At 51.1% G+C, this 22753-nt stretch overlaps 1 protein-coding gene across 4 annotated transcripts in view; it reads right to left on the bottom strand.

Annotated features, from left to right (window-relative positions):
* The window catches only part of SNED1 (sushi, nidogen and EGF like domains 1), an 89894-nt gene that overhangs the window by 19610 nt on the left and 47531 nt on the right, over nt 1-22753 (bottom strand). For 2 of the 4 annotated variants that reach the window (XM_032857695.1, XM_032857696.1), the window contains exons 9-25: nt 21654-21779; nt 21294-21398; nt 20921-21034; nt 20231-20347; nt 19064-19180; nt 18775-18891; nt 18476-18589; nt 18032-18205; nt 8634-8747; nt 8169-8282; nt 7063-7176; nt 6296-6592; nt 4628-4811; nt 2971-3083; nt 1896-2177; nt 609-753; nt 444-526 (exon numbers count right to left, since the gene is read on the bottom strand). In XM_032857695.1, the coding sequence (XP_032713586.1) occupies nt 444-526; nt 609-753; nt 1896-2177; nt 2971-3083; nt 4628-4811; nt 6296-6592; nt 7063-7176; nt 8169-8282; nt 8634-8747; nt 18032-18205; nt 18476-18589; nt 18775-18891; nt 19064-19180; nt 20231-20347; nt 20921-21034; nt 21294-21398; nt 21654-21779 (2430 nt within the window). The remainder of the gene's footprint in view (nt 1-443; nt 527-608; nt 754-1895; nt 2178-2970; nt 3084-4627; nt 4812-6295; nt 6593-7062; nt 7177-8168; nt 8283-8633; nt 8748-18031; nt 18206-18475; nt 18590-18774; nt 18892-19063; nt 19181-20230; nt 20348-20920; nt 21035-21293; nt 21399-21653; nt 21780-22753) is intronic. The other 2 variants (XM_032857697.1, XM_032857698.1) reach the window with 2 other exon arrangements.

Below are 22753 nucleotides of genomic sequence, written 5' to 3'. Positions count from 1 at the left end.
TATTAAACACAGATTCCAACTGCACAGCTCTGGGTGGGATCCTGCCCATCTAGAAGCCCCCTGGGTGAGGCTGGTGCTGCTGGTCCGAGGACCTCGCTTGGAGTAGCAAGGAGTTAGATGGTACTTCGTTCTCTTGCTTCCCGCTCGCTAAGCTACACTGGGACTCCCGGCTTGGCAAGCCCAGCTTCTGCGCCTCAAACCTCCTCCTGACCCTGAGCCCTGCCAGCAGCCTGCACTTCAAACCATTCCGCCATATCGGGATGGCCCCTGTGAGCCTGTGCAGTTGCAAGGGCCTGCGTTTTGCTGCGTTCTTGTTGGAGGTGGTATCCGGTGCTTGGGGTAGTCTTTAAGCCCAAGTGTTAGGGCCCTCATCCCTCATCATGCTGGGGACATGGGCCTGAGGAGGTGGCAGTGAGGCCCCTGAGGCTGGCCGAGGCACTCACGCGATCTCACGGTGACCGATTTGCCAGGCGAGCCCCCAAACTTGGCACTCACTCGCCCTCTGCCGTCCACCAGCTCTGAGAACCTGCCAAGGGAGTCACCATGGGTCACCGCCACAGAGTGCGTGCCTGGGGCCACGCGCTCTGGGGGGATGGCCGAGGCTGCACCTGGGGGCCGGGGTCTGGGTTTCAGGCGCGTCGCGGTCACTGAGCAGGCGCAGCTCTGGCAGGCGTGCGGGCGGGGGTCTGTTTCTGAGCACTCGGGGATGCAGTCCCTCCCTGTGCCAGCGTCTGTCAGCGCCGTCCCTCGAGGCTGCAGGTGGGTGGGAGGAGTGGGTGGCTGCATGAGGCTGGTCCCGCCAGGCCTCTTAGAGGGGAGCACTGGAGACGGTGTGTGTGGCCCCGAGGCCTCTTGGTGGCTTTGTGGGACCTCACGGGTTTGTGGCTTTCTAGCAAGCCCAAGCCCTGCTCCCTGCCCACCCACTGCATCCCATCCCAGGAGTCAGAGGGCCAGTTCGTCCAGCCCACCCTAGGCCCAGGATCTCCACCTGCAGGGCATGGCCAGCCACTTGGACCTGACAGGACACCCCCACATGCAGAGAGTGAGGATTAGGCTTCTCTGTGGGTCCTTGTCTCCTAACTGTGCCCCTAGCCCTCCCTTGGGCAGGTATGGCTGCAGCTGCATAGGGTCTGACCCTCTTGCATGGTGCCCGTGTGTCTGCTCTTGGGAATTCTGTATTGCCCCAGCCACTATCTGCCTCCCTGCATACTCGTTTCACCCCATTGCCCTCTCCGCAGCGTCCGTCTAGATGCACCCTCTCCCTACAGCACCTTCTCCGGGCTCCAGCATGGCAACAGGGTCATGCAGGACCTGCTAGGACTCCACGGGCCTCCAGTGCGCTGGGGAGCGACCACATCCTTAGTGTGGCCTGAGGCTCTGTGCTCCTCAGCTGTTTCCTCCCTCTGTGTGTCCACGTGGGTCTCCCTTCCTACCTCTCCCAGGCCACCCCTCCCCATGCCCATTCTGACCCTCTCTCCAATCTTTCTGTCCAGAGGCTCCTTGTGGGTCAGGCCTGGCTGTGAGGCCACTCCCTGGGGACAAGGGATATGCTTATGTTTACAAATTCCTAGTGCATGGACCCTGCACTGACTGTCCGTGAATTCTTCCTTCCCCACTGATTTTCATACCCCCAAATTCTCCCGTGTGAACACAGTCCTGCTTTGTGGTTATCTGATGTTCCTGGGATGGTGTCGCCCGTGCAGGTCCTGGGGCTCTGCTATCTCCTGGGCAAGGATGCCACACCCCAAGGAGGGCAGCCCAACCTGCTGTTCTGGGGGCCCACAGTGAGCACGAGGGGCTGGGCCACCTTCATGGCCCTGTCAGTCCTAAAGAGACCGCAAGGCCTGGCCTGCGTGCCATCCCTGCCCCACCATTGCTGGCAGGGCCATACTTACAGGTGATGATGTAGAGGTGAGCAGGCTCACTGTGCAGTTGGTCACCCTCAGCGCTCTGCACGGCGGTCACTGATAGCTGGTAGCGCCGTCCTGGCAGCAGGTCCCGCACCGTGTAGGACGTCAGCCTCCCGTTGGGGACGTAGCGGCTCTTGGTGCTCTGGCTGGTGGTCACATTGATGACATACGCCTCCAGCAAGGTACTGGGAGTGGGGATGTCCCAGACCACATGGGCAGAGGTGGCTGTGACTCTGGTGGCTGTCAGGTTGGCTGGCGGCAGGGGCCCTGATAGGCACGGAGCAGGGAAGGGAGGTGAAAGGGGCCACCACCAAGTTTAAAGATCTGACACGACTGCTGAATTCTCCCGGAAGCCCTGTGTGGTCATGATGGACAACCTTACAGTCCTAAAGGGTAGTGTAGAGGGGTGTTTGCAGCAGCACTTCCTTCTGCCTGAGAGACTTCCCAGCATGCTGTGGGGAAGAAGCCACGGAGGTCCCAGGCCTGCGCAGCCTATCAGCGTCTTCTCCTTTTGATTGCCTAAGCCCGGCCATGTGCACCCTCCTCTGGGGTGTGGGAGGGGGCCAGGCAGGCAGGCAGTGGGCCAGGGTCCCAGCACTCAGGGTCAGTGCCAGGACTTGAGCTGGCCCTCACCACATTCCCCCACCCCGCCATGGGCTGTCCATGTGCCTACCCCAGCTGGGCTGTCCTGGAACCTGGAACCTAGACTCTGCCCAGATCTTTCCTCCTTACCACACACCCCCCTTGTTCACGGGTCCCTCTGGTGTGGACAACATGACACACTGGCCCCCCCTCCATGTTGGGGTGGGAGGGGTGGTGAGGGCCAGGCCTCCTCCCCACCAGATACCCTGAAGACCAGAGAGTGGACACTGTGAACATCATCTGCATGCCCTCTGGCCTTTCGCCCAGGAGCCTTTGGGTGTTGGGCTTCCTGGGACGCCTGCCCTTCCTGGCACCTGTGGAAGGGACCTATGGGGTGCCAGGGCCACTTTGGTAGGACTTGGCTGGAGGGAGGTGAGAGCTTGCAAAGGTCCCACAAGACCTGAGGTTGTGTACTCACGAGTCCACACGTGCAGTGGGGTCGAGGCCAGGCTCTCAGTGGGAGGCTCCTGTTCCCCAAGCCCGCTGAGGGCAGTTACCTGGATGGTGTATCTTCTTCCTGGCAGCAGGGACCTGTGGGCGGGAGGGCAGGGAGAGGCTCCGCTGCCAGACTGTAACTGCTTCCACACAGGCAGGCCTAGCTGTGGGTGATCCTGCAGGCGGCCTCCTGAATGACCAGATTTGTGGCCTGAGACCTGTGGGTTCCTCACATGGGAACTACTCCCTGATCTGTCTCTTGTCTAGTACAGGGCAAGGGTCAAGAGTGGCTCACACCTGCCTGGGATGGCTGTGGTGCAGAGGCCGGTGTTCAGGCAGGGGAGGCCAGAAAAGGGCACTTGGAGATCACTATGCAGAAGAGGGTCAAGGAGCAGGCCTCACTGCCCTCCTGCAGGGCCCTCGGCGGGAGTTCCCGGCAGAGTTCCCAGCATCCTCGTGCATGAGAGGACCTCGCTGCCCCCACAGCTCTGTGCAGTGTGGTTCATACTAAGCACCCATTTCCTCCTGGGTACCCCGAATTGACAACAGGTGGGGGTGCCCCATGCCCAGCCCCCGATAAAAACCCTGGGTGCTGCGTCTCTCACAGGCTCCCCTGAAAACAGCACCTCACACATCATCATGCCTGCTGGTGGCCTGTGGGACTCCATGGGGAAGGGCCCTGGAAGCTCACCCCGGCCCACCGACTTCTCCCTTCCTGTGTGTTGCACTATTTCTCTCTTGTGAATCCCAGCTGGTAGCACAGCCTCTGCTGAGTTTGGGGGGGGCCCTAGTGAGTCATGGGTGGTCCTAGGGACCCTGACTCAGTCACCAGGGCCTCATGTGCGTTTTTGTCACACCAGTCCTTGGAAGTGGGCAGTCCCCACAGAGCAGACCTGGGCGTCTGCGGTCAGAGGCACAGCTGACTAGGTGGGGGTTTCCTCAACTGGCAGGCACAGATTCCCCAGCCAGTCTCCCTCCCCCACTCTCCTGTCTTCCAGCACCACCCTCCAGCAGGTGTCAGAAGCCTCACTGGCTGGCGAACCCGAGTGGGCCGAGGCTGTGAAGTCTGAGCCTTCACTGTGGGGCCATTCCAGCATTTACTTCAATCCTCAGCCAGTCTCAGTGACTGATGTTCATGTGAGTTGTATTTACTTTGTAGTTTTGTTGTATTTGCAATAAGTAAACATAAGATGTTTACATGCTTACTTTAAGGTTCTAACATACAATTTGAACAATATAAAAATTTAAGACAAGTGTAGGGGTGCCCTATGTCTCCCTTTCAGAGGGGCCTGTGTGACTCCGGCTAGGATAGCCCTGTACCACTTTCTGGGTGACTTGGTCTCATTATCTGTGTGGGAGGCATGAACCCCAAGTTTTAGAGTGTCCCTGCTTTGTTGGGCACTTTCAAACACCTGTCTGGCAGCACCTGTGACGGGGAGAGGCAGGACTAAGGGCCAGAACAAAGGGGGGCTCTGCTTGTCAGGGCTGAACAGGTGCTTGTGAAACACAGGAGGCGCACACACACCCCTGCTTCTCAAGGTGGGCAGGGAAGGTGGGGAACGGCAGGGGAGGGGCACAGAGGGAGAAGGAAGGAAGTCCTAGAGCCCCGAGGGAAGGGAAGGCCGGCCCCCTGCTCTTACCCAAACGTGAACCTGTCCACACTCTTGTCCATATCAGTGGATTGGTCCTCCTGGGCCTCAGGATGCTGGATGGACACACGGACGCCACTGACAGTGGCATGACGGATCCTGTGCAGAGCCCACCGCACTGAGATGGTGCTGGCTGTCACATTGGTGACCTCGAGGCCCTCAACTGGGCGGGGTCCTGGGGGGCAACAGGCCCCTTAGCTGATGGTGGCACCTCCTCACTCTGGGGGAGGGCAGGTGCTTGAGACCGTGAGACAGGACTCAGGAAGTGTGATGGGTGGGGGGGTCACCGAGAGGGGTCCAAGCGAGGCGCTGACCCATCTGGGCTTGCTGGCTGCAGCCTTCAGCCACAGAGGGACTAGGGTCAACCGGATAGGCTCCAGCCTGGGGTAGGGGTGCAGGCAGCTTCACCAGAGGACTGCAGTCTTGAGGCCGTGGGGTGGGGCCCTTGGGACACATGGACCATGGGACCTCCTTTTTCTTTCCCCTGGCTGTTCTGGTTGCACTGACAGTGAATATTTGGGCGATGCTGCAGCCTACCGAGGATAGGAGCTGGGGAAATCTTGGGCTACTATGGGGAAGGGTCTGGGTAGACCACAGGAGCCAGGAGGGGAGCCCTTGTTTCCTGGCAGCGCAGTGCTCAGTCCAGTGGGCAGCATCCCTCCTGCCCACCCTGGTCTCCTGGCGAGACCCCACTCTCACTCTGATGGTGGAGGGATAGGGATGCCATTTCTTCCTAAAGCCAAGCTCAGGCTGAGCCCACTCTGCCCCACAGGCTCACTCTGGTCCTCCTGCTGGCCTAGGTGCATTCTCAGTGCCTCTTAGCTGGCCTTCCCATCACACACCTCTCCTGAGTCTCTCATCTCATCCCTTGCTTGGCCCTCAATGTCCTCAGGGTCAGTGTCTGGCTCGGGCTGGCAGGTGATACCCGGGCACCTTCCTCCTTCCATGAGGTTTCTGTCCATGCCTCTGAGCAACCTGGCCTCCCTCCTTTCCTGGCATGAGTCCCCATTGGTGGGTCCTGGCTATCTGCCTTCACAGTGCTCTTGGGGATGGCCCTGCCTGCCTGCTGTGACCTGTGCTAGTACCTGGTGTGGTGGGAGCAGAGCCGCTGTGTGTTGGCTATGCTCTGAACCCCTACCAACTCCCCTCATGGACCCTCCATGCTGCCCAGGGGACCACTGCCCCATCCATGGTCCTTCCTCCAGCCTCCAGCACCCCCTTCCACAGTCTCCCATGCCTACCTGGCCTCCACCTAGCATAGGTTGCTCCCTGTGGAGGACCAGGCCCTCCCCGTAGATCCCAGAAGCAGATGAGCCAGGTAAGGCCCCCAAGGCCTCCCTAGACTATGCTTCCCCCTCCTGTGCAGCTGTACCCCCAGAGGCATCTGCCCTGGCAGCCCCCTTCTCTAGAACTGCCACCAATATGCTCTGTCCCCACCCCCTCAGAGTTGCTATCTCTCCCCTCAGCATGTTGGGGTGACCTCCTGGGCTCCTTGCTTGTCCCTTTGGCACCCCCCCAGCATGGGCTGGACCCTGGCAGGTGCCTTCTTGGGGAGCCCCCCAACTTCTCCCATGGCCTCACTCCTAAGCCACGGTGCTCTGGGGCCCTGGCCAGTGTGCCTCTCCTGGTGGCCCCAGGCACATCCATGTGGGCACTCACGTGTGCGGGTCAGCAGCAGCACTGGCCTGCTGATGTCATTCTTGTTGTTGGCATTGCGCTTGACCGAGAACACAGAGATGTTGTAGGCTCTGCCGGCTGCAAGGGCGCGCAGCTGGTGCGAGGAGCGGCTCCGGTCCACAAAGTCTGTGCGGCGGTAGGCACCGTCTGAGGATGTGTAGGTAACTGCGTAGCCATCGAGCATCTGCCTGGCGGCCTGACCTTCAGGGGGACGCCAGGAGATGGAGACCCCGCTCTCTTCCACTTGCTCCACCTTGAGGGCCGTTGGTGGGAAGAGCTCTTCAGGGTTTCCGTCAAGAACAAGGGAGGGGTGGTCAGCTGTCAGCCACAGAAACCCCGGCCCCCAGCCAGGCGTCTCACCTGGTGGCTCTCGGGCCTGTCCCCCCGGGGTGGAGGTGGGCAACTGCTGGTGGGGAGCCCGCTCCTGTTGCTACAATGGGCCGTTTCACCTGGTCTCTGGCCAGTGCCTCCTGGAGGGCCTCATGAATGTGTGCGCAGGTGACTGCCTTTGCCCTCCATGGCAGGGGGTGTGTGTGTGTGTGTCTCAGATGTGTGTGTACCTGTGACTGTATTTATGGCTCCTGGGCAGTTCTATACCCCTTCTTGCTGCTTGGGCAGAGCCCACTAAGCGACTGCCTAGACACTTTGCCCTGGGGGTGCTCAGAACTTTGACCTGTCCCCTGAGGGGTCTGTGCCCTCTGAGGGAGGAGGGAGGTCCACCCACTGCGCTGGCACACTTGCCACCTCACCTTTGGCACAATCCTTGCCCGTGTAGCCCACTTTGCAGGTGCAGCTGTGGGACCCATTGCTGGCCAAGCAGTAGCCGCGGCCCCCACAAGGGCTGGAGAAGCAGGGGTCACTCACTGGGGAAGAGGAAAGGAGCAGTGAACACTGGGGCCTTACCTGCTCCCCCAGCGGGACCCTTGCTGTTAGGGGCAACAGGTCCTTCCTGTGTGGGTGTGTTTGTGGGGTAGATGTGGCTGGAACCATCATAGGAAGCAATCTGAAGAGGTGAGGGAGGGGCTGCTCTCTGAGGGGAAATGCAGGGCTTGCCAGAGGTCTCACCGGGAGGCTGGGCACGTCATCCCACCATTACTCCCAAGCCAAGGTAGCCTGGTAGGTGGTGACTCAGGGTGGGATGAGCACAGGGCTGGCCTCTTCTGGGGAGCAACTGGCAGCCAGGGCAGTCTCCCTCTGCACTGGGGCTGTGGGCATCGAGGGGACCTGAGCTCCCCAGGCCAGGGCCAGGACCCGCAGGTTCCCAGTGAAGCCGTGGGAGCCCCCTTATCACTGTCATGGCCACTAACCGTGTTCCAGGTGAGCATTTACCCACCCCAAGCTTGTACAGTGAGACTCCTTGGCCACAAATGGCCCCCATGGTGCTTATGCTGGGGCTACCAGCACCACAGTCCCTGGGCCTAAGACCTGACCCCCAGCAGAAACTTCACCAGCCCAGCAGCCTCGCACAGCCCACACAGCCACACAGCGCAGTGCTGCCAGCCCAGCCCAGCGTCAGGGCTAGAACAGGACCTGCCCCTGGGACACTACACACCCATCCTAGGAGGAGAGCTGAGACCAGCAAGTTGAAGAGACAGTTGCAGAGAGGTGCAAGTCCTATAAAGAAGGAAAATGGGCAGAGAATTCCCAGGTGTAAGGAGAGGTGGGCACTGGGATGCTGGGGCTGCAGCGAGCTCCGCCCACCCAGGCTGGCCATGGAGTCAGCCTTGTCTCTTGGGGTGAAGTGGAGCCATTGGAGGGGCAGGTGCAAGAGGTGGGTAGCTAGCATCAGGGGACCCAGCAGAGGCCTGAGTAAGGGGCCTCTGGAGGAGCTGGGGCTTGGCCTCTGCCTCCCTACCTGTCTCACAGTGGTAGCCGAAGAAGCCCTCTGGGCAGACGCACAGGTAGGCCCCGCCACCGTTCTCACACCGGCCTCCATGCTGGCAGGGGCTGGAGTGGCAGCCATTCACCTCTGGAGAACACCCAGAGAGTTGGCCAGAGCTGCCAGGGGGTGTCTGGGGGAGGGAGGAGAGGATAGCGGGAAGAAGGGAAGGGGGATCGAGGAGAGGTGCCAAGGAGAGATGCCGGGTGTGGGGGGGTGGTTTGCTGGGGAAATCCCCCTTAGCCTTGGAGGTCCCTTCCCGGGGTCCCTCCCCCTGGGGGGCCTGTCCAGCTGGGCCAGGGGCCCAGCCATTTCCCTCTGCTCGCTGAGCGGCCCAGGGTCTACGCTTATTGAAAACAGGTTTGTCCAGGGCGTCCAGGGCATCACGAATGTGGGTGAGGGCCCAGCCACTCAGGGGACCCACCCAAGCACAGCGCCTACCTGTCTCGCAGTGGACTCCAGTGAAGCCTGCAGGGCACTGGCAGACAAAGGCCCCTGGGAGGTCCCTGCAGGAGCCTCCATTTCTGCAGGGCTCTGCTTGGCACTCATCTGTCTCTGCAGAGACAGGGGCACTTGTTTGTCTCTGCAGAGACAGGATAGGAGGCTGCAAAGCCCTACACAGACTCCAGAGAGGTGGGACACAGGCCCCACATGGCCGTACACAGGCTGCATGGCCCTGTGTGGGCTCTATGTGGACCTCCAGGGGCCTCCACACCAGGATTTCATGTGTGCTCTGAGGCTTTAGCCTGATGCCCACCCTCTCCACTGTCCACCTGACAAAGGCCCTACCCCCAGGTCACTCCCGCATTTCACTGTCCAGGCTTCTCAGGGGCCTGGGCACATTCTAGGCCTGGCTCTCCCTGGAGCAGGGTCTCTGTCTCAGGGCTTAGAGCCCTACACAGGTGTGCAGGGTACAGGGCTCATCCACCAGTGTACCCCACAGGCCTCCTCTCCCTCTGCTACATTGGAGCACAGGGCCAGGAGTCAGGGTGTGACTCTCTCCACCCCACCTCCTCTAGCCCTGGGGCAGAGGCTGCAGAAGGCAAGAGGAGGTCAAGGTCAGCTTCCTCAGCTGGGCTGTCAGTCTCCCCGGGGAGGTGGAGGCTGAGATGTTTGTAAAGAGAGGTAGGAGTCAGAGAGCAGGCTATGCTGGGCCAGGCAGTCCGGGGGAGGGCGGGTGGAGTAGCGCCCTGCCGTCTTACCGGAGCACAAAGGGCCTCCTTCCTGTCCTGTGAAGCAGGAGCCCCTACACAGGCATGGGATCCACACTCATCAGCTTCTGACAGGGGAGCCCCAGTGTATAGGCACCAAGAGAGACACCAAGAATAAAGTGGTGTTGTGACTGGAGGCAGTGGTTTGAAGCCAAATATGATGGATGTAAGTTAGCTTTGTTCTGAGGAGCCAGACAGAATTGTCCAGCACCCCTCAGCGCCTTGAGAGGCCCGAAAGACCCTGGAGAGGAAGGGTTGGGCAGTGGGCCCCCAGGGGGACGCTCATCATGACCTCGAGGGTTCTCATAGAGCGTGCAGGACTTTACTCTGTGGCTGGCAGGTGGCCAGGCCCCATCTTGCCAGTTCACATGCAGCTACCACATATGAGCCCAGTACCTCTGGGGACAAGGCCTTCACTTTAGGATATTTGCCACAGGCTTGTTTTGCATTTTAAACTGGGAATTAGGCTCTGGAATTCCAAGTGTTCAATTTAGAAAAGTTGAATTTTAATGCTTAAAATGAAACGAAATAAATGGTCTAAGTAAAACACCCAGGAGCTAGAGTGCTTACTATCTTGTCAGGTCACATGCACTTCCACGTCCTTGTGATGCGGATTTTGGGGCTTATGATGTCTTTGCCTCTTTAGTATTTTAAACTTCATGAATTACCTAAACAATGTATGTTTTGTTTTTGCTATTTATGAATTTTATTAAAAGGATATAGTGATAAATGTATTCTCCTCTCACTGAAAATGGTATTAATGAGCTATCTCCATGCTGCCGGGGGTTGGGGGTTCTCTGTGTGAACACAACAATAATAGTCAGCATCCACAGTGGGAGTCTCTTGTACTCTGTCCATTCTCGATTGCTGGCATTTGGGTTTGTTTTAGACTTGTTATTATTTAAAAAAAATGCTTTTATTTCCTTTCATAGCTCCTGGTATAAATGTGCCCATTTTTTTAGATTTAAACCTAGAAGTGGAATCTCTGGGACACAGTTTCTATGCATGGTCAAATTGATAGGCAGATTACCAAGCCCTTTTCAAAGTGTTTCTGACAATTTACGCTTCCTCCAGCAATTTATAAGCAATCCTGTTGATCCACATTACCACCAGTAGATGGCTTTCTAGACTTCTGCAGTTTTGTCAACTGAATGCACCTCCCTGTGCTTTTGATTTGCATTTCACTGATTACTAATACTTCTCTTGGCTATTTTTTGTTGGCTTTATTATCTCCTCTTCCATGAAAGGCCTCCTCAGTGTTTTGCTGATTTTCCTACTGGGTTTTCTTTTCTTATTGATTCATAGAGTTCTTTATATATTTTTGAAACCAGTCTCATATGTATGTGTGTGTATGTGTGTGTGTGTGTGTGTGTACATATATATGTATATATATATAACTTCTTATATTGTCAAGTTTGTGCATTTTTTTCTTTTATAGTTAGTGCATTTTTTGTGGCTTAAGAAATCTTTCCTTATCCCAAGGCCAAAAAGATACCACGTAAAATTTTGTAGTTTTAGAAAAATATTTAAGTCCTTAATTAATCTGGAATGAATTCTTGTGTGTGGTGAAGAGTAGGGAACAATGTGATATTTTTCTAAATGCATAACCATTTTATTCCAGCTGTTGTGAAGATTTTCTCATATGCTTTTATAGAAGTTTATAGTTTTAGCTTTTATACTATGTCTGTAATTCATGTCACATTATAAACATCATATTTGGTGCTATTATATATAACATTGTTCATTTTATCTTATTTTTCAAGTGTTCACTGCTAGAAAATATTAAGGTTTTGTATATTGCCCCTCTCCTGTGACTCACTTGAATTTGCTTATTTATTCCATAGTTTTTTGGTAGAATTTCTTTGGGTTTCCCATGTGCACGACCATGTCATCTTTCTTCCAGTAGATGTGACTTTTATTTCCTTTTCTTGTCTGTGGCCCTGTCGGGGACCTCCAGGACAATGCTGGAAGGAATCAGTGAAATTGACACACTGCCTTGTTATTTATCACAGCAGTATGCCTCTCACAGTGAAGTACTTTGTTACCTACTACTGTTTCGTTTATACCCTTCATCAGGTTACAGACAGTCCCTTCTATCTACTCTTAGTTTATTAATAGTTTTAAGAAGTAGTTGAATATTTTCAAATGATTTTTCTGCATCTATTGAAACGATTATATGGTTTTCTCCTTCATATCCTAATATAGTGAATTACACTTACTGATTTTCAAGTGTTAAACCAACCTGTACTCTTAAGATAAACCCCACTGGGTCATGATATATTATCCTTTTTATGTAACAATGTGTTTGATTTAGTAATATTTTGTTAGGATTTTTATGTCCATGTTCATGAGGAATATTAGTTTGTAATTTCATTTCTTTTTCTTTCTTTTTGTGGAGTGCAGTGCAGAGCTTGAACTCACGACCCTGAGATCAAGACCTGAGCTGACATCAGGAGTTGGATGCTTAACACACTGAGCCACCCAGGCACTCCTAATTTTATTTTATTTTATAACATCTCTGTCTTGTTTTAGTATCAAGACAATACTGATCTCACACAATGAATCAAGAGCTCTTCTTCCTTTATTCTCTGAAGAAGCTTGTGTGGGGTTAGTATTCTTTTCTTCAGTGTTTGATAGAATTCATCAGTGAGGCAATCCAGTCCTGCCATTTTCTTTGCAGAAAGGTTTTTTAATTACATATTAAAATTCTTTAATGATATAGGGCTATTCATATTTTCTATTTATTGTTCTGTCATTTCTGGTACTTTGTGTCTTTTAAGGTATTTATTCCTTTTCTTTAAGTTGTCAGATATATTGGCCTCAACTTGTTCACAGTATCTCTTCCTTGTCCTTTAAATGATTGCAGGATCCTTAGTGACATCTTCTCTTTCATTCTGATATTGCTAATTTTTCTTTTTTATTTCTTGATCAGTATAACTGGAGGTTTATCAATTTTATTGAACTTTTCAAGGAACCAGCTTTTGGTTTCATTGATTTTCTCTGAATATGTCTTTTATAATTACATTTTCTAATTGTTGTTGATATATTAAAATGCAATTTTATTATAATAACCTATATCCACTAAACATACTACATTTTCTATCATTTTCAGTAAGTTGCTTATAGATTAAGACAACCATACTGCTTATAGATTAAGGCTTGGTTATAGATTAAAGACAACAGATACTGACATTCTTACTCCCTACCTTCATATTTTCATGATTTTAATATCTTTTTCTTACTTTATTGCATTGGCTACATTTCCAATATAATATTGATGAGGCTTAGTGACAGTAGGCATCCTTGTCTCCATTTTTTTTTTTTTTAAGAGATGGAGAGAGAGAGGTGGGGGTGTAGGGGGAGAGTGAGAGAGAGAGAATCTTGAGCAAGCTCCATGCTCCAGTATGGAGCCTGACACACGGCTTCATCTCACAACCCTGAAATCATGACCTGATCTGAAATCAAGAGCCGGACACTTACCTGACTGAGCCACCCAGGTTCCTCTCGTTGTCCTCAGTATTAAGAGGAATGTGCTTCTATTTAGGATAATGTTCATTTAAGGTTTGAGTAGAGGCACAGTAAAAGTACCTCAGAAGCTAATTTCCATTTTCCTGTTGGTAGCTCAGCATGACTGAGTCAGATCAACAGAAGCACAGGTTTTGAATTCCAGATCCTACCTCTATCAAGGATCAGGAGACTCATTGTTCCACAGCTCTCTTGATGTAACCTGTATTCTGTCTCTATACATGTGTAAAGTTAGTGCTTGGCCACACATAGTGTGACGAGTCTGGTTATGCCCAGCCTAAGCACACCGCTCTGTGGGATGATACACACTTCGGGGGTTATGCAGGCTCTGCTACATCTCTCTTTTAAGTTTTTCCTCCAATAAGTCCTATATATTTTATACGACATGTTATTAGAGGTGTGTATGTGCATATGTGTGTATGTGTGATGTGATTTTTATCTGGTAAGGAAGTACTTTTTTATTCCTTATTTGGTAAGAGTTTATTTCATGAATGGGTATAAATTTTGTCAAATGCTTGTTATGCATATATTGAGATACTTATATGCTTTTTCTCCTCCAGTTGGTTAATATAGCAGGTTTTCCTGATATCAAACTAATCTTGCAACAATCCAGCTTGATAATGGAATATATAGTCTTTATAGACTGTTGAATTTCTGCATCAATGTTCATATGTTTAACAGATCCATCATTTTACTTTCTCCAGCTATCCATATCTGGTGTTGGTATCAAGTTTATACTGGCCTCGCAGAATAGATTGGCACATATTCTTTATTTTATACTCTCTGGAAGGTCCTGCATAATGCTGCAATGATCTGTTTCTCTGTAATTTGGTAGAAGTTACCTATAACATTGGTCTTGTAATTTCTTTGTGGGAAAATGCTTCTGCTTCAATTCCTTTAGACATTTATAGGATTATGTAGGCTTTCTAAATATCCTTGAGTCATTTTTGGTAAGTTATATTTTTCTGTGAATATTATGTCCATTTCTCCTAAGGTTTCAAATCTACTTGTATAGACTAGTTGATAGTATTCTCATCTTCTTAATCTCTGCTATATCTGTGGCTATGTCATCTTTTTCATTTATAAGGATTTTTATTTGTGCTCTCTGTTTTTGCTGATCAGTTGATATAAGTTTGTCCATTTTCACAAGCTTTTCAAAGAACTAATTTTGGTGATCTCTTCTTTATACTTTGGATTTAACATTTCATTAATTACGCCTCTTACTTGTATTGCCTTTTTCTTTCTACTTTTTTGGTATCATTTGTTGTTCTTTTCTTAACTTCTAAACCCCAACATTTAGCTCACTAATTTCTGAACTTTTCTAACTATGTACTTAAAGTTCCCACAAAGCACAGGTTTTGCTGCATCAGACAAGTTTTTACAAGAAAATGGTCATTAATACTCATTTTAAATTTTCTTACTGTCCATATTTCTTCTTTGATCTATAAGCCGTTTCAAAGTATCTTTAAAAATATCTAAACATGGAGATTTAAAATTTATCTTCTTGTCCTTAGTAACTCAATTTTTTCTGTGTGTTCAGAGAATGAATTAGTTCAAATTGTTAGTTGTATTATTTGAATCTTCTTTTTGCTGATTTTTTTGGGGGAGGGGGCTTCTTAACCTGAATTGAGAGAGGTGGTTCAAAATCTCATAGTATTATGGTAAATTGTCAGTTTCTTCCTGCAGTCTATTAATTTTTGTTTTATATATATTGACACTATTGTATGAGATGCTTGAATGTTTGCAATGATCTTCTTGGTGATTTGGAACCAATTATCATTGAAAGAGACCTTCTCATCCTTAATGATGCTTTACATTTTAAGAGAGTATATTTTGGCTGATATTAGTGTAACTAAACCTGCTTTATTTTGATCTGTATTCACCTGATATTTTTTTTCCCATATTTTACTTTGTCTTTTTAAGTTTTTAAGTTTATGATTTAAGAGTATGATTTATGATCTAAGAGTGTATAGCTTTTTTTTTCTTTTAGACTTATTTATTTATTTTAGAGAGAGAGGAGAGGGGGCAGAGGAAGAGGTAAAGAGAAAATCTTATGCAGACTCTATGCTGAACACTGAGCCTGATGTGGGGCTCAGTCTTACGACCCTGAGATCACAAACTGAGCCAAAACCAAGAGTCAGATGCTTAACCAACTGAGCCACCCAGGTGTCCCTAGCTTGTTTTGTTTTGTAATAAATCTGGCAATCTGTCTTTTACCTGGAGAATTTAGCTCATTCATGTTTGTCTACATTTTTTTCTATCATAATCTTAATTCTGCCCTTTTTCTGCTTTTTTCCTCTCTCCTGTTAGAGAGTGAAAAACTTTCCTATAATATTTGATAATCTTCCCTTCTCTTACTCCTTACAGAATGTTCTAGGTTTATCTTAGTATTTGAATACTATCTCAAAAAAATACATTTTTTGGGTAAGTCTTGAAGCTGTGTTTGCAAGAGGGTATTATTTTTGAATAATAGTTTGAATAAAAGTTTTTAGGTCTTAAGTTTATTTACTTCCATATTTATCTTGCTTGGTATTTGCTGAGCTTCTTGAATTTGTGGGTTGATGTATTTCCTCATGTTTAGAAAATACTCAGTCATTATCTCTTCAAATATTTCTTTTGCCTATTCTGCCCTCTCTCTGGAACTCCAGTTATGTGCTTGTTTGATATTTACCACAGATTTTGTGTGTTCCCTTTTAAAAAAAAATCACTTATAAGTAATTCCTAATTCATTTCTTCTTTCCAATCTTTGGTTTGAATAATTTGTTGACCTGCCCTTGAGTTCTGTGACTTTTTCTTCTGTAGTATCCATTCTATTAGTAAGCCTATCCAATTTACTCTTCATTTTAGATGTATTTTTTTATTGTGTTTTTGAAAGTTTTCTTTCCTCTGCTCAAATTTTCTATTCTTTCATTCATTTTGCTTCTCTTTAACATATTGATAATGGTTATTTTAAAGTCCTTGTCTGCTAATTCAAACATGTGGTTCATCTGCAGGTCTGTTTCTATTGACTGTTTCTTCTTGAGGTTATACGTCATAATTTCTTGCTTCTTAGACATACTATACACAAGAACAGAGAGACCAAAGTAGAAAATACCTATCCCTAGGATCTCCATGTTCTGCTCTGAGTTGGAAAATTAGCCTGAGCAGCTGATCTCTGATATTATCCCAGAGGTGAGCTGGCCTGGACCTGGTGCACAGGGCTCGTTAATGCCAATTCATGATTGATTTTAGATGCCTGAAGGTTGGAACAGACCTCTCCCTCCGGGGTGGACCTGGGAATCTCAGCTTTATGAGGATATGAAATTTCTCTGCTTTCCAGACCAGCCACTGTCTTCCCATGCACTTAATAAAAATCCTGTGGAGGAGAATTGGTGGGTGCTGAGCACTTGCTCTGTATCTATGTGACTCCTGATTCCAACCCATCATGCTTGCTCACATAATCATTGAAAGATTAGTTGGATTTCCCCAGCTCCTCAAAGTGCTCTGTCCACACTGGATTTACTCCTGGGCTGATAGCAGTCCCCAGTCTTTCTCACCCAGGAAGGGCTCATCTGTACTTCTTTGCATACTGATATGCATATCTGATAGGTTAAATGATATCATTTTACAGGTTCTCTGGTTCCTTGAAATTACAGTGAGAGTGATGGTGTTTTGTGACTGTCTCTATGCTCACTGAATGGATCTCCTCAGTATTTAAAGTCTACCATTTAATTATCTTATATCTGATGGCACTGTTGAGAAGTCTGGTGCCAATTGGATTATTGTTCTTTTGAAGACACTTGTTCTTTTTTTCTCTAGATAGTTTAAGAATTTTTTTCTGATTGTCTCTGATATTCTTAAATTTTGCTATAATGTGCTAATGTTCCTCTTTTCTCCTGTTTGATGTTCTGGGGCCCTTTCAGCCTGTGGTGGTTCATTTGTTATTCTGGGAACTGAGCTCCATAGTGGCTCCAACATTTCATTGTGTTTTTATTTTTCTTTTTCTTGGACTCCTATTATCTCAGTGTTGACACTTCTGTCCTCCACAGTGCCTACATCTCATTCTCACAGACCTCCCTGCTTCTCTGTGGGAAGAGTCCTCAAACTGGTCTTTTAGCTCATTAACTTAGCCTTCATCTGTATCCATTTATAAATTGTGTCTGTTATTTCAACTATTATAGTTTCTTGTCCTCTTTTCCTCTCTTTTGTTAAAAATGATTTATCGACCCTGCTTCTTACGACCAGTGCCATGTTTCCTTCCGTGTATCTATCATGCTTATATATATGCTTGTCCACCTTCTAAACTTCCACTCCCAGTAGTATATGTTGTTTGGATTTTATTGTTACTGTCTTTGGAGAGGGCTGGGCTTGGATAGATAGGAGGACAGGAAAGACCCTCGGGACTAGGCAGCCCCATCTGTCTTCCAGAATTCCTCACCTGTGTAGGGCTGCACAGCTTGGGCTCTGCAGGGCATTGGGACAGAGCAGACTTAGGTGGTCCCTGAGCTACTTTGTTTAAAAATCCTTGTTTGGTGAAAGATGTGTTAACATCACACAGGTTTTCTGATGAACAGAGTTAGGGATGCTTAGGCTTAATGCAGCACACCTGCAGTTGTGTTAGTGACCCTGTGTTTGCAGGGGCATGGGGGGCCCTGCCTCCAGGCCATGTACCCCGGCACACTGTGGGAGCCCGAGGTGAAGCTCTCTAATGCAGCACTCCTCAAATAGCTCTGGGAGTCCTGGGGTTCTTTGTTCAAATGCAACATTTGCTTCCATGGGTCTAGGTGGTGCCAGGGTAAGAGGCCCTGAATCCTAATCTGCCTCTTGAGGACTCTGCCTTTGGGCTACCTCAGCCTCAGCTGCTTCATCTGCAGGGTGGGCATATGGGTTGGATGCCCTGCTCTAAGAACAGGGAAGACCTAAGTGAACAGTCCAGAGTGGAGCTGGCACTAGTCCTCACCACCCTCCCCATAGGGTCATGGCCTCACTTTGCAGGAAGGTGGGGGAAGTCCAGGGTCAGAACTGTGGTTCCTGTGCTCCTGAGTGGCCCCATTAGGAGGCTATGGACCCCACTGGCTCTGCCCTCATGCCCGCCCACCCTGCCCCAGAAGGCCTGCAGATCACCGTGGCACTGTGGAGGTTCGCTCCAGACTCCCTGTGGCTGGCAGACTCGGACGTAGTTGGGGGAGCTCAGGCTGTAGCCTTGGTCACACTTGTACAGGGCCACGGATCCCAGCCGAGTGCCATTGAAGCGCAGCGTGGCATGTTTCACCTCTGCTGGGGTGCCGCAGTCCACCTCTGCAGGGACACAGAAGCCTTGTCCTGCACTGTGGGGCACCTGCCTGAGGCCCCTCCCTTTGCTTTGCCCTCTGCTCTACCAGGCCACTGGGCCTAGAACCCCTGTTCCCTGCACAGCCCTCCCAGGTGAAAGTGCCTTGACTTCCAGGAATGGCTGCCCATGGTTTTCTCCTTTCCCCTCCCTCCTCTCAGCTCTGTCTGGCCCTGCTCTGCTTTTCTGGGATTAGGAAGAAATCCCATGCCTTCCACCCCAACCCCCAGCCCTCTCACCCGCCTGGCATCGGCGTCCCATGTACCCTGCTCGACAGCGGCAGGAGAAATCTGTGCCCAGGTCCTCACAGGTACCCCCATTCATGCAGGGGCTCCGGAAGCAGGGGGAGGGGGCTGCAAGGACAGAGGGGGTCATCATTGCTGTGTCCTCCCCAAAGACCTCTAGGCTTCACGGGAGCTCTGCCTCCTACTCCTCCAAAGCAGGGCCAACCCTGCCCACTGGGAGCAGCTGCAGCCCCCAGGTGCCCTGGCTGTGCTGCCCCCATCTGGTCTAGCCTGCTGGCTTCTGCCCACCTTACCTATCTCACAGTGCCGCCCAGAGAAGCCTGGGGGACAGTCGCACTTGTATTTGCCAATGTAGTGGAAGCAGGTGCCGCCATTGTGACAGGGGCCTGAGGCACAGGAGTCCGGCTTCCCTGGAAAAAAAAAAGGCCCCCATGGGAGTCAGGTGTCATGCATCCATACCCAGAGCCCCTCCCCCAATCTCCAACATTCCAGGGGGGTGCTCCTGACAAGCAGACGCATGGTGGCTGGGGCAGGACTTGGCTTCCCCCATCCAGGCTGACTCCAGCTGGCATGGAGCCGCACCGATCTCACAGTGCCTCCCGGTGAAGCGGTAGGGGCAGCTGCAGTGGTACTCGCTGCCTGCCTCCCTGCACGTGCCCCCGTTCCGGCAGGGCCCCGAGCTGCACAGGCGTGGTCGGGCTGTGTGGACAAGGATGGGGAGAGACAGAAGAGGGTGAAGAGGGCCAGCTCCCGGCCATGCAGCACCCATGACACCCTACTCATGTTTTCTCAACCTATAGGCCCCATGCGCCCACCCATCTTCTCTTCTCTGTCCCAGGCCCTGGTGACCCGTGGCCCCTTCCTGGTGGAGAACTGGCCTGCATGGCAGGGAACGCAGCTGCAGCTCATAGGACTAGAATCCACTGCAGTCTAATTTTTGTTTTTGGCACCAGTGTATTTTCTCTGGGTCCTAACACCCTCCCATGGCCCTGAGGGGCTCACATGTAGTGCCTGTGCTGCAGACATCTGCGTATTTAAAGGTCTGCCCTCCACCCTGAGGAATGGTGCCTTCAGAGGCTCACAGAGGAATTTAGCCCCTCAGCTTCCTCGACATTCTTGGGAGCGACTTGCAGCAGGAAGGGGGCCTGCCTGCCGTCCTCAGCCCTTCTCTCCCCACCATCCCACATCCTGCAGGGCCTCACAGGCTGCATGCCCAAGTTCCAGCCACCCCCCCAAAAGCTGCCACCACCCCATGTCCCACTTTGGATGCCTTTGTTGAAGATGAAGGTCCTCGGCCACATGTGCAGAGAACCAAGACAAGGAAGGCTTCTCTTTGGAAACACCCTCCTGCAGGTGTGGCTGAAGCTGAGGGGTGACAGGGACCTGCCCTCAGGGCCACCATGAGAGCAGAAGATACTTCCAGGTAAAGCCACTGAGGACTCTGTTCTTGGGACAAGCGAGGGCAGCAAGAGGCCCAGAGAGGTGTGTGTGGTCCAGGTGCTGAGCTCCATGAGGCAGGCATGAGCCTGGGCTCTGAGGAAAACCAAGTAGTGACCAGGGGGCCACAGAGCAGAACCACTAACTGAACAAGCAGCACCTGGGGCAGGGGCGGCTGTGCAGGACCAACACACAGAAGCTGGGTAACACACGACCCACTAGAACAGCAATTGAGAATGGGTGGGGCCCTCTCTTCCTAACCCTGCCATCCCAGCCCCGCCCTGCCCTCCCTTGCCCTCCCCCACCGCCCACCTTTCTCACAGTGCCTGCCGTGGAACCCTCGGGGGCACTCGCAAGTGTAGGAGTCCTCGTGGGCATCACAGGAACCTCCGTTGAAACAGGGGTCTGAGTCGCAGGGTGATGGCAGTGCTGCAGGGGCAGAGGGTGGTCACCCTGCCATCCCCGCTGGAACCAAGGGCACTTAAAATATACTCTTTTCAGGGAAGGGTCTTAATTCTTTACACCAGACTCTAAGGCCCTTCCCTGGAAATTCTTTTATTCTCGATTTTTCCAGAATTCACCCTACCTCTCCTATGAGCTAGGATTGAGCTATGGCACACTGATGTTTTCGTGCCAGCACCTCCATTGTCTTCATTATCCAGTATGCAAACCATTAGTTATTTGTACACTCACAAACACAGTGGTATTTAGTTACATACTGAATCAGATAGGTGTGAAGTAGTTTAATAGCTAAGCTAGGGACTTAGGGAGAGCTTGTAGGCGTCCAGAGGTGCTTTTCCAGCTGTGAGCTTCCCGCAGCTGAGGGGGTAGACAGCCAGGCCCCTATTAGAGAAGGCGACACCAGGAAAGGCGCACCCACCCACGGGGCTACTTGTGGGCCAGTAGAGAAGCCCTGGCCTCTGCCGGCTCTGCCCCCACTTTTTCCTTCTACCACCCCCTCCCTGGTTTCTAGGCAGGCCTGTGCCTGTACCTCCCACTCACAGTGGCTGACGTTGTGGTCCGTGTGGCAGACACAGAGGTAGCTCCCACCATACTCCATGCAGTAGCCCCCGTCGGGACACTGCGTGTTCATGTTGCAGGGAGTGGCTGTGACTTCTGCAGGGAAAGAAGAGGCCCATTCGTTTTCCCAGGGACTTCTCTTTGAGAAGGATCAGGCGGCCCCACCAGGATGGCCCAGTTCAGGCACTGGTGGGTGGGCCCCCTCCTGGGTTGGGAGTGGGGGATCATGGGACCACTAGCTAAGGGTCTGGATCGATAGTTTGGGCCCAGACCCAAGATACCAGCTATTCTCTGGTTTGTGGGATTTTCAGGGGCAGGGCAGGAAGTGTGCCCTGCTGCAGCCCTGGGCACTTACCAAATTCACAGAGGAGCCCAAAGAAGCCTGGGGGGCACTGGCAGAGGGTGGTGTTGGCCCCTAGGCATCTGCCACCATTACGGCACTCACAGTGGTCAGGGGTTCCTGTTGTAGACCGAGGGGGAGCCTCCAATGTGGGGGTGTTGGAGGCCTGGGGCCCTCTCTTGCTCCTGACCCTGCCCGGCTCCTGTAGCTACTTTCCCATGAACACTGCTGTGCAGACATACATGCACACACACTCTTTCTTTCCCCCCACCCACTTGTGGGTGTTTGAACACACCCCTGTCTGCCTTCCTGTGTGTACTACCCACAGGAGGACCCTGTCCTGGACCGTAGCCCTGGCAGCCCCAGCCCACTCACTCTCCCTGCAGTCGGGGCCGGTGAAGCCCTGGGGGCATTCGCACACATGGCCCTCATCTGCATCCACACAGGTGCCCCCATTCTGGCAAGGGGTCGAGAAGCAGGGATCCGGCACTGGGTGGTTTCCTGCAAGAAAGACAGAGGTCACCAGAGGCTGCACAGAGAGCATGGGGGTAATGGGGCCAAGGGCCCCCTTGTCCAGGCCCACAGCACTCAGTTCTCAGTGCAAGTGGGATTTAAGCCCAAGGCCCACTTTCTGGAAACTGGTTTCTAGTTGCCTCTTACCATCTGAGCCCCCTCTGTGGAGCAGAAGGTGAAACAAGAGTATGGAGAGCCCACGGTGTGCACCAAAGGGCGCAGCTGAGACCAGGGGGCTCCAAATGCTTCTAATCAAGCATAACATGGTTGGAATTTGCCAGATACAGTTTTTGTTGATTTCTAGTTTACTATAAGCAGAGAACACAGTCCTTTTCAACTGATTGACCTTTATTTTATGTCCTACAGGATGGTCTGTCATGGTGAGCACGTCATGAGCACTGGGAAAGGATGTGTCATAAATGTCACTTAGGTCAGGTGGGCTGATGGTGCTGTTTGCATCTTCGAGGTTCCTGCTGATTCCTGTGAATCACTGAGAGCGGCAGGTTGGAGCCACTGCCTGTAGTTACAGATTGGTCAATTTTTCCTTGTTTTCCCTTCCCCTATGATTTTGATGTATGTTCATAGGTGCAAGTACATTAGAATTGCTCTGCCTTTTTGATGACTTGACACCTTTGCCGTAAAAGACCCCTCTGTTCCTGGCAGTATTCCTTTTCCTAAAGTTTTCCTAGAGTTTAATTTGTTTGCTATGAATATAGCCACTCCCAACTTCTCTTGATCAGTGTTTGTCAACCTGTTATTTTTCATTGTTTGGGTGCTCGATTTCTTCATGTGGTTCAGAATTTATCTTTTTAAATAGTTTATGGCAAAATTGACTTTTGGTCGATGTACACTTCTATGAATTTTAACACATGTATAGATTTGTGTTGCCCCTACCACAATCGGGACACAGAACATTCCATTACCCCAAATACATCCTTGTTCTATCTTCAGGGTTATAGACT

This window comes from Lontra canadensis, unplaced genomic scaffold, assembly GCF_010015895.1.
Source record: "Lontra canadensis isolate GAN:19392208 unplaced genomic scaffold, GSC_riverotter_1.0 scaffold13, whole genome shotgun sequence".
Lineage (NCBI taxonomy): Eukaryota > Metazoa > Chordata > Mammalia > Carnivora > Mustelidae > Lontra > Lontra canadensis.
The sequence above is the reverse complement of the archived record's forward strand: the minus strand, read 5'-3'. Positions and strand labels throughout refer to the sequence as shown.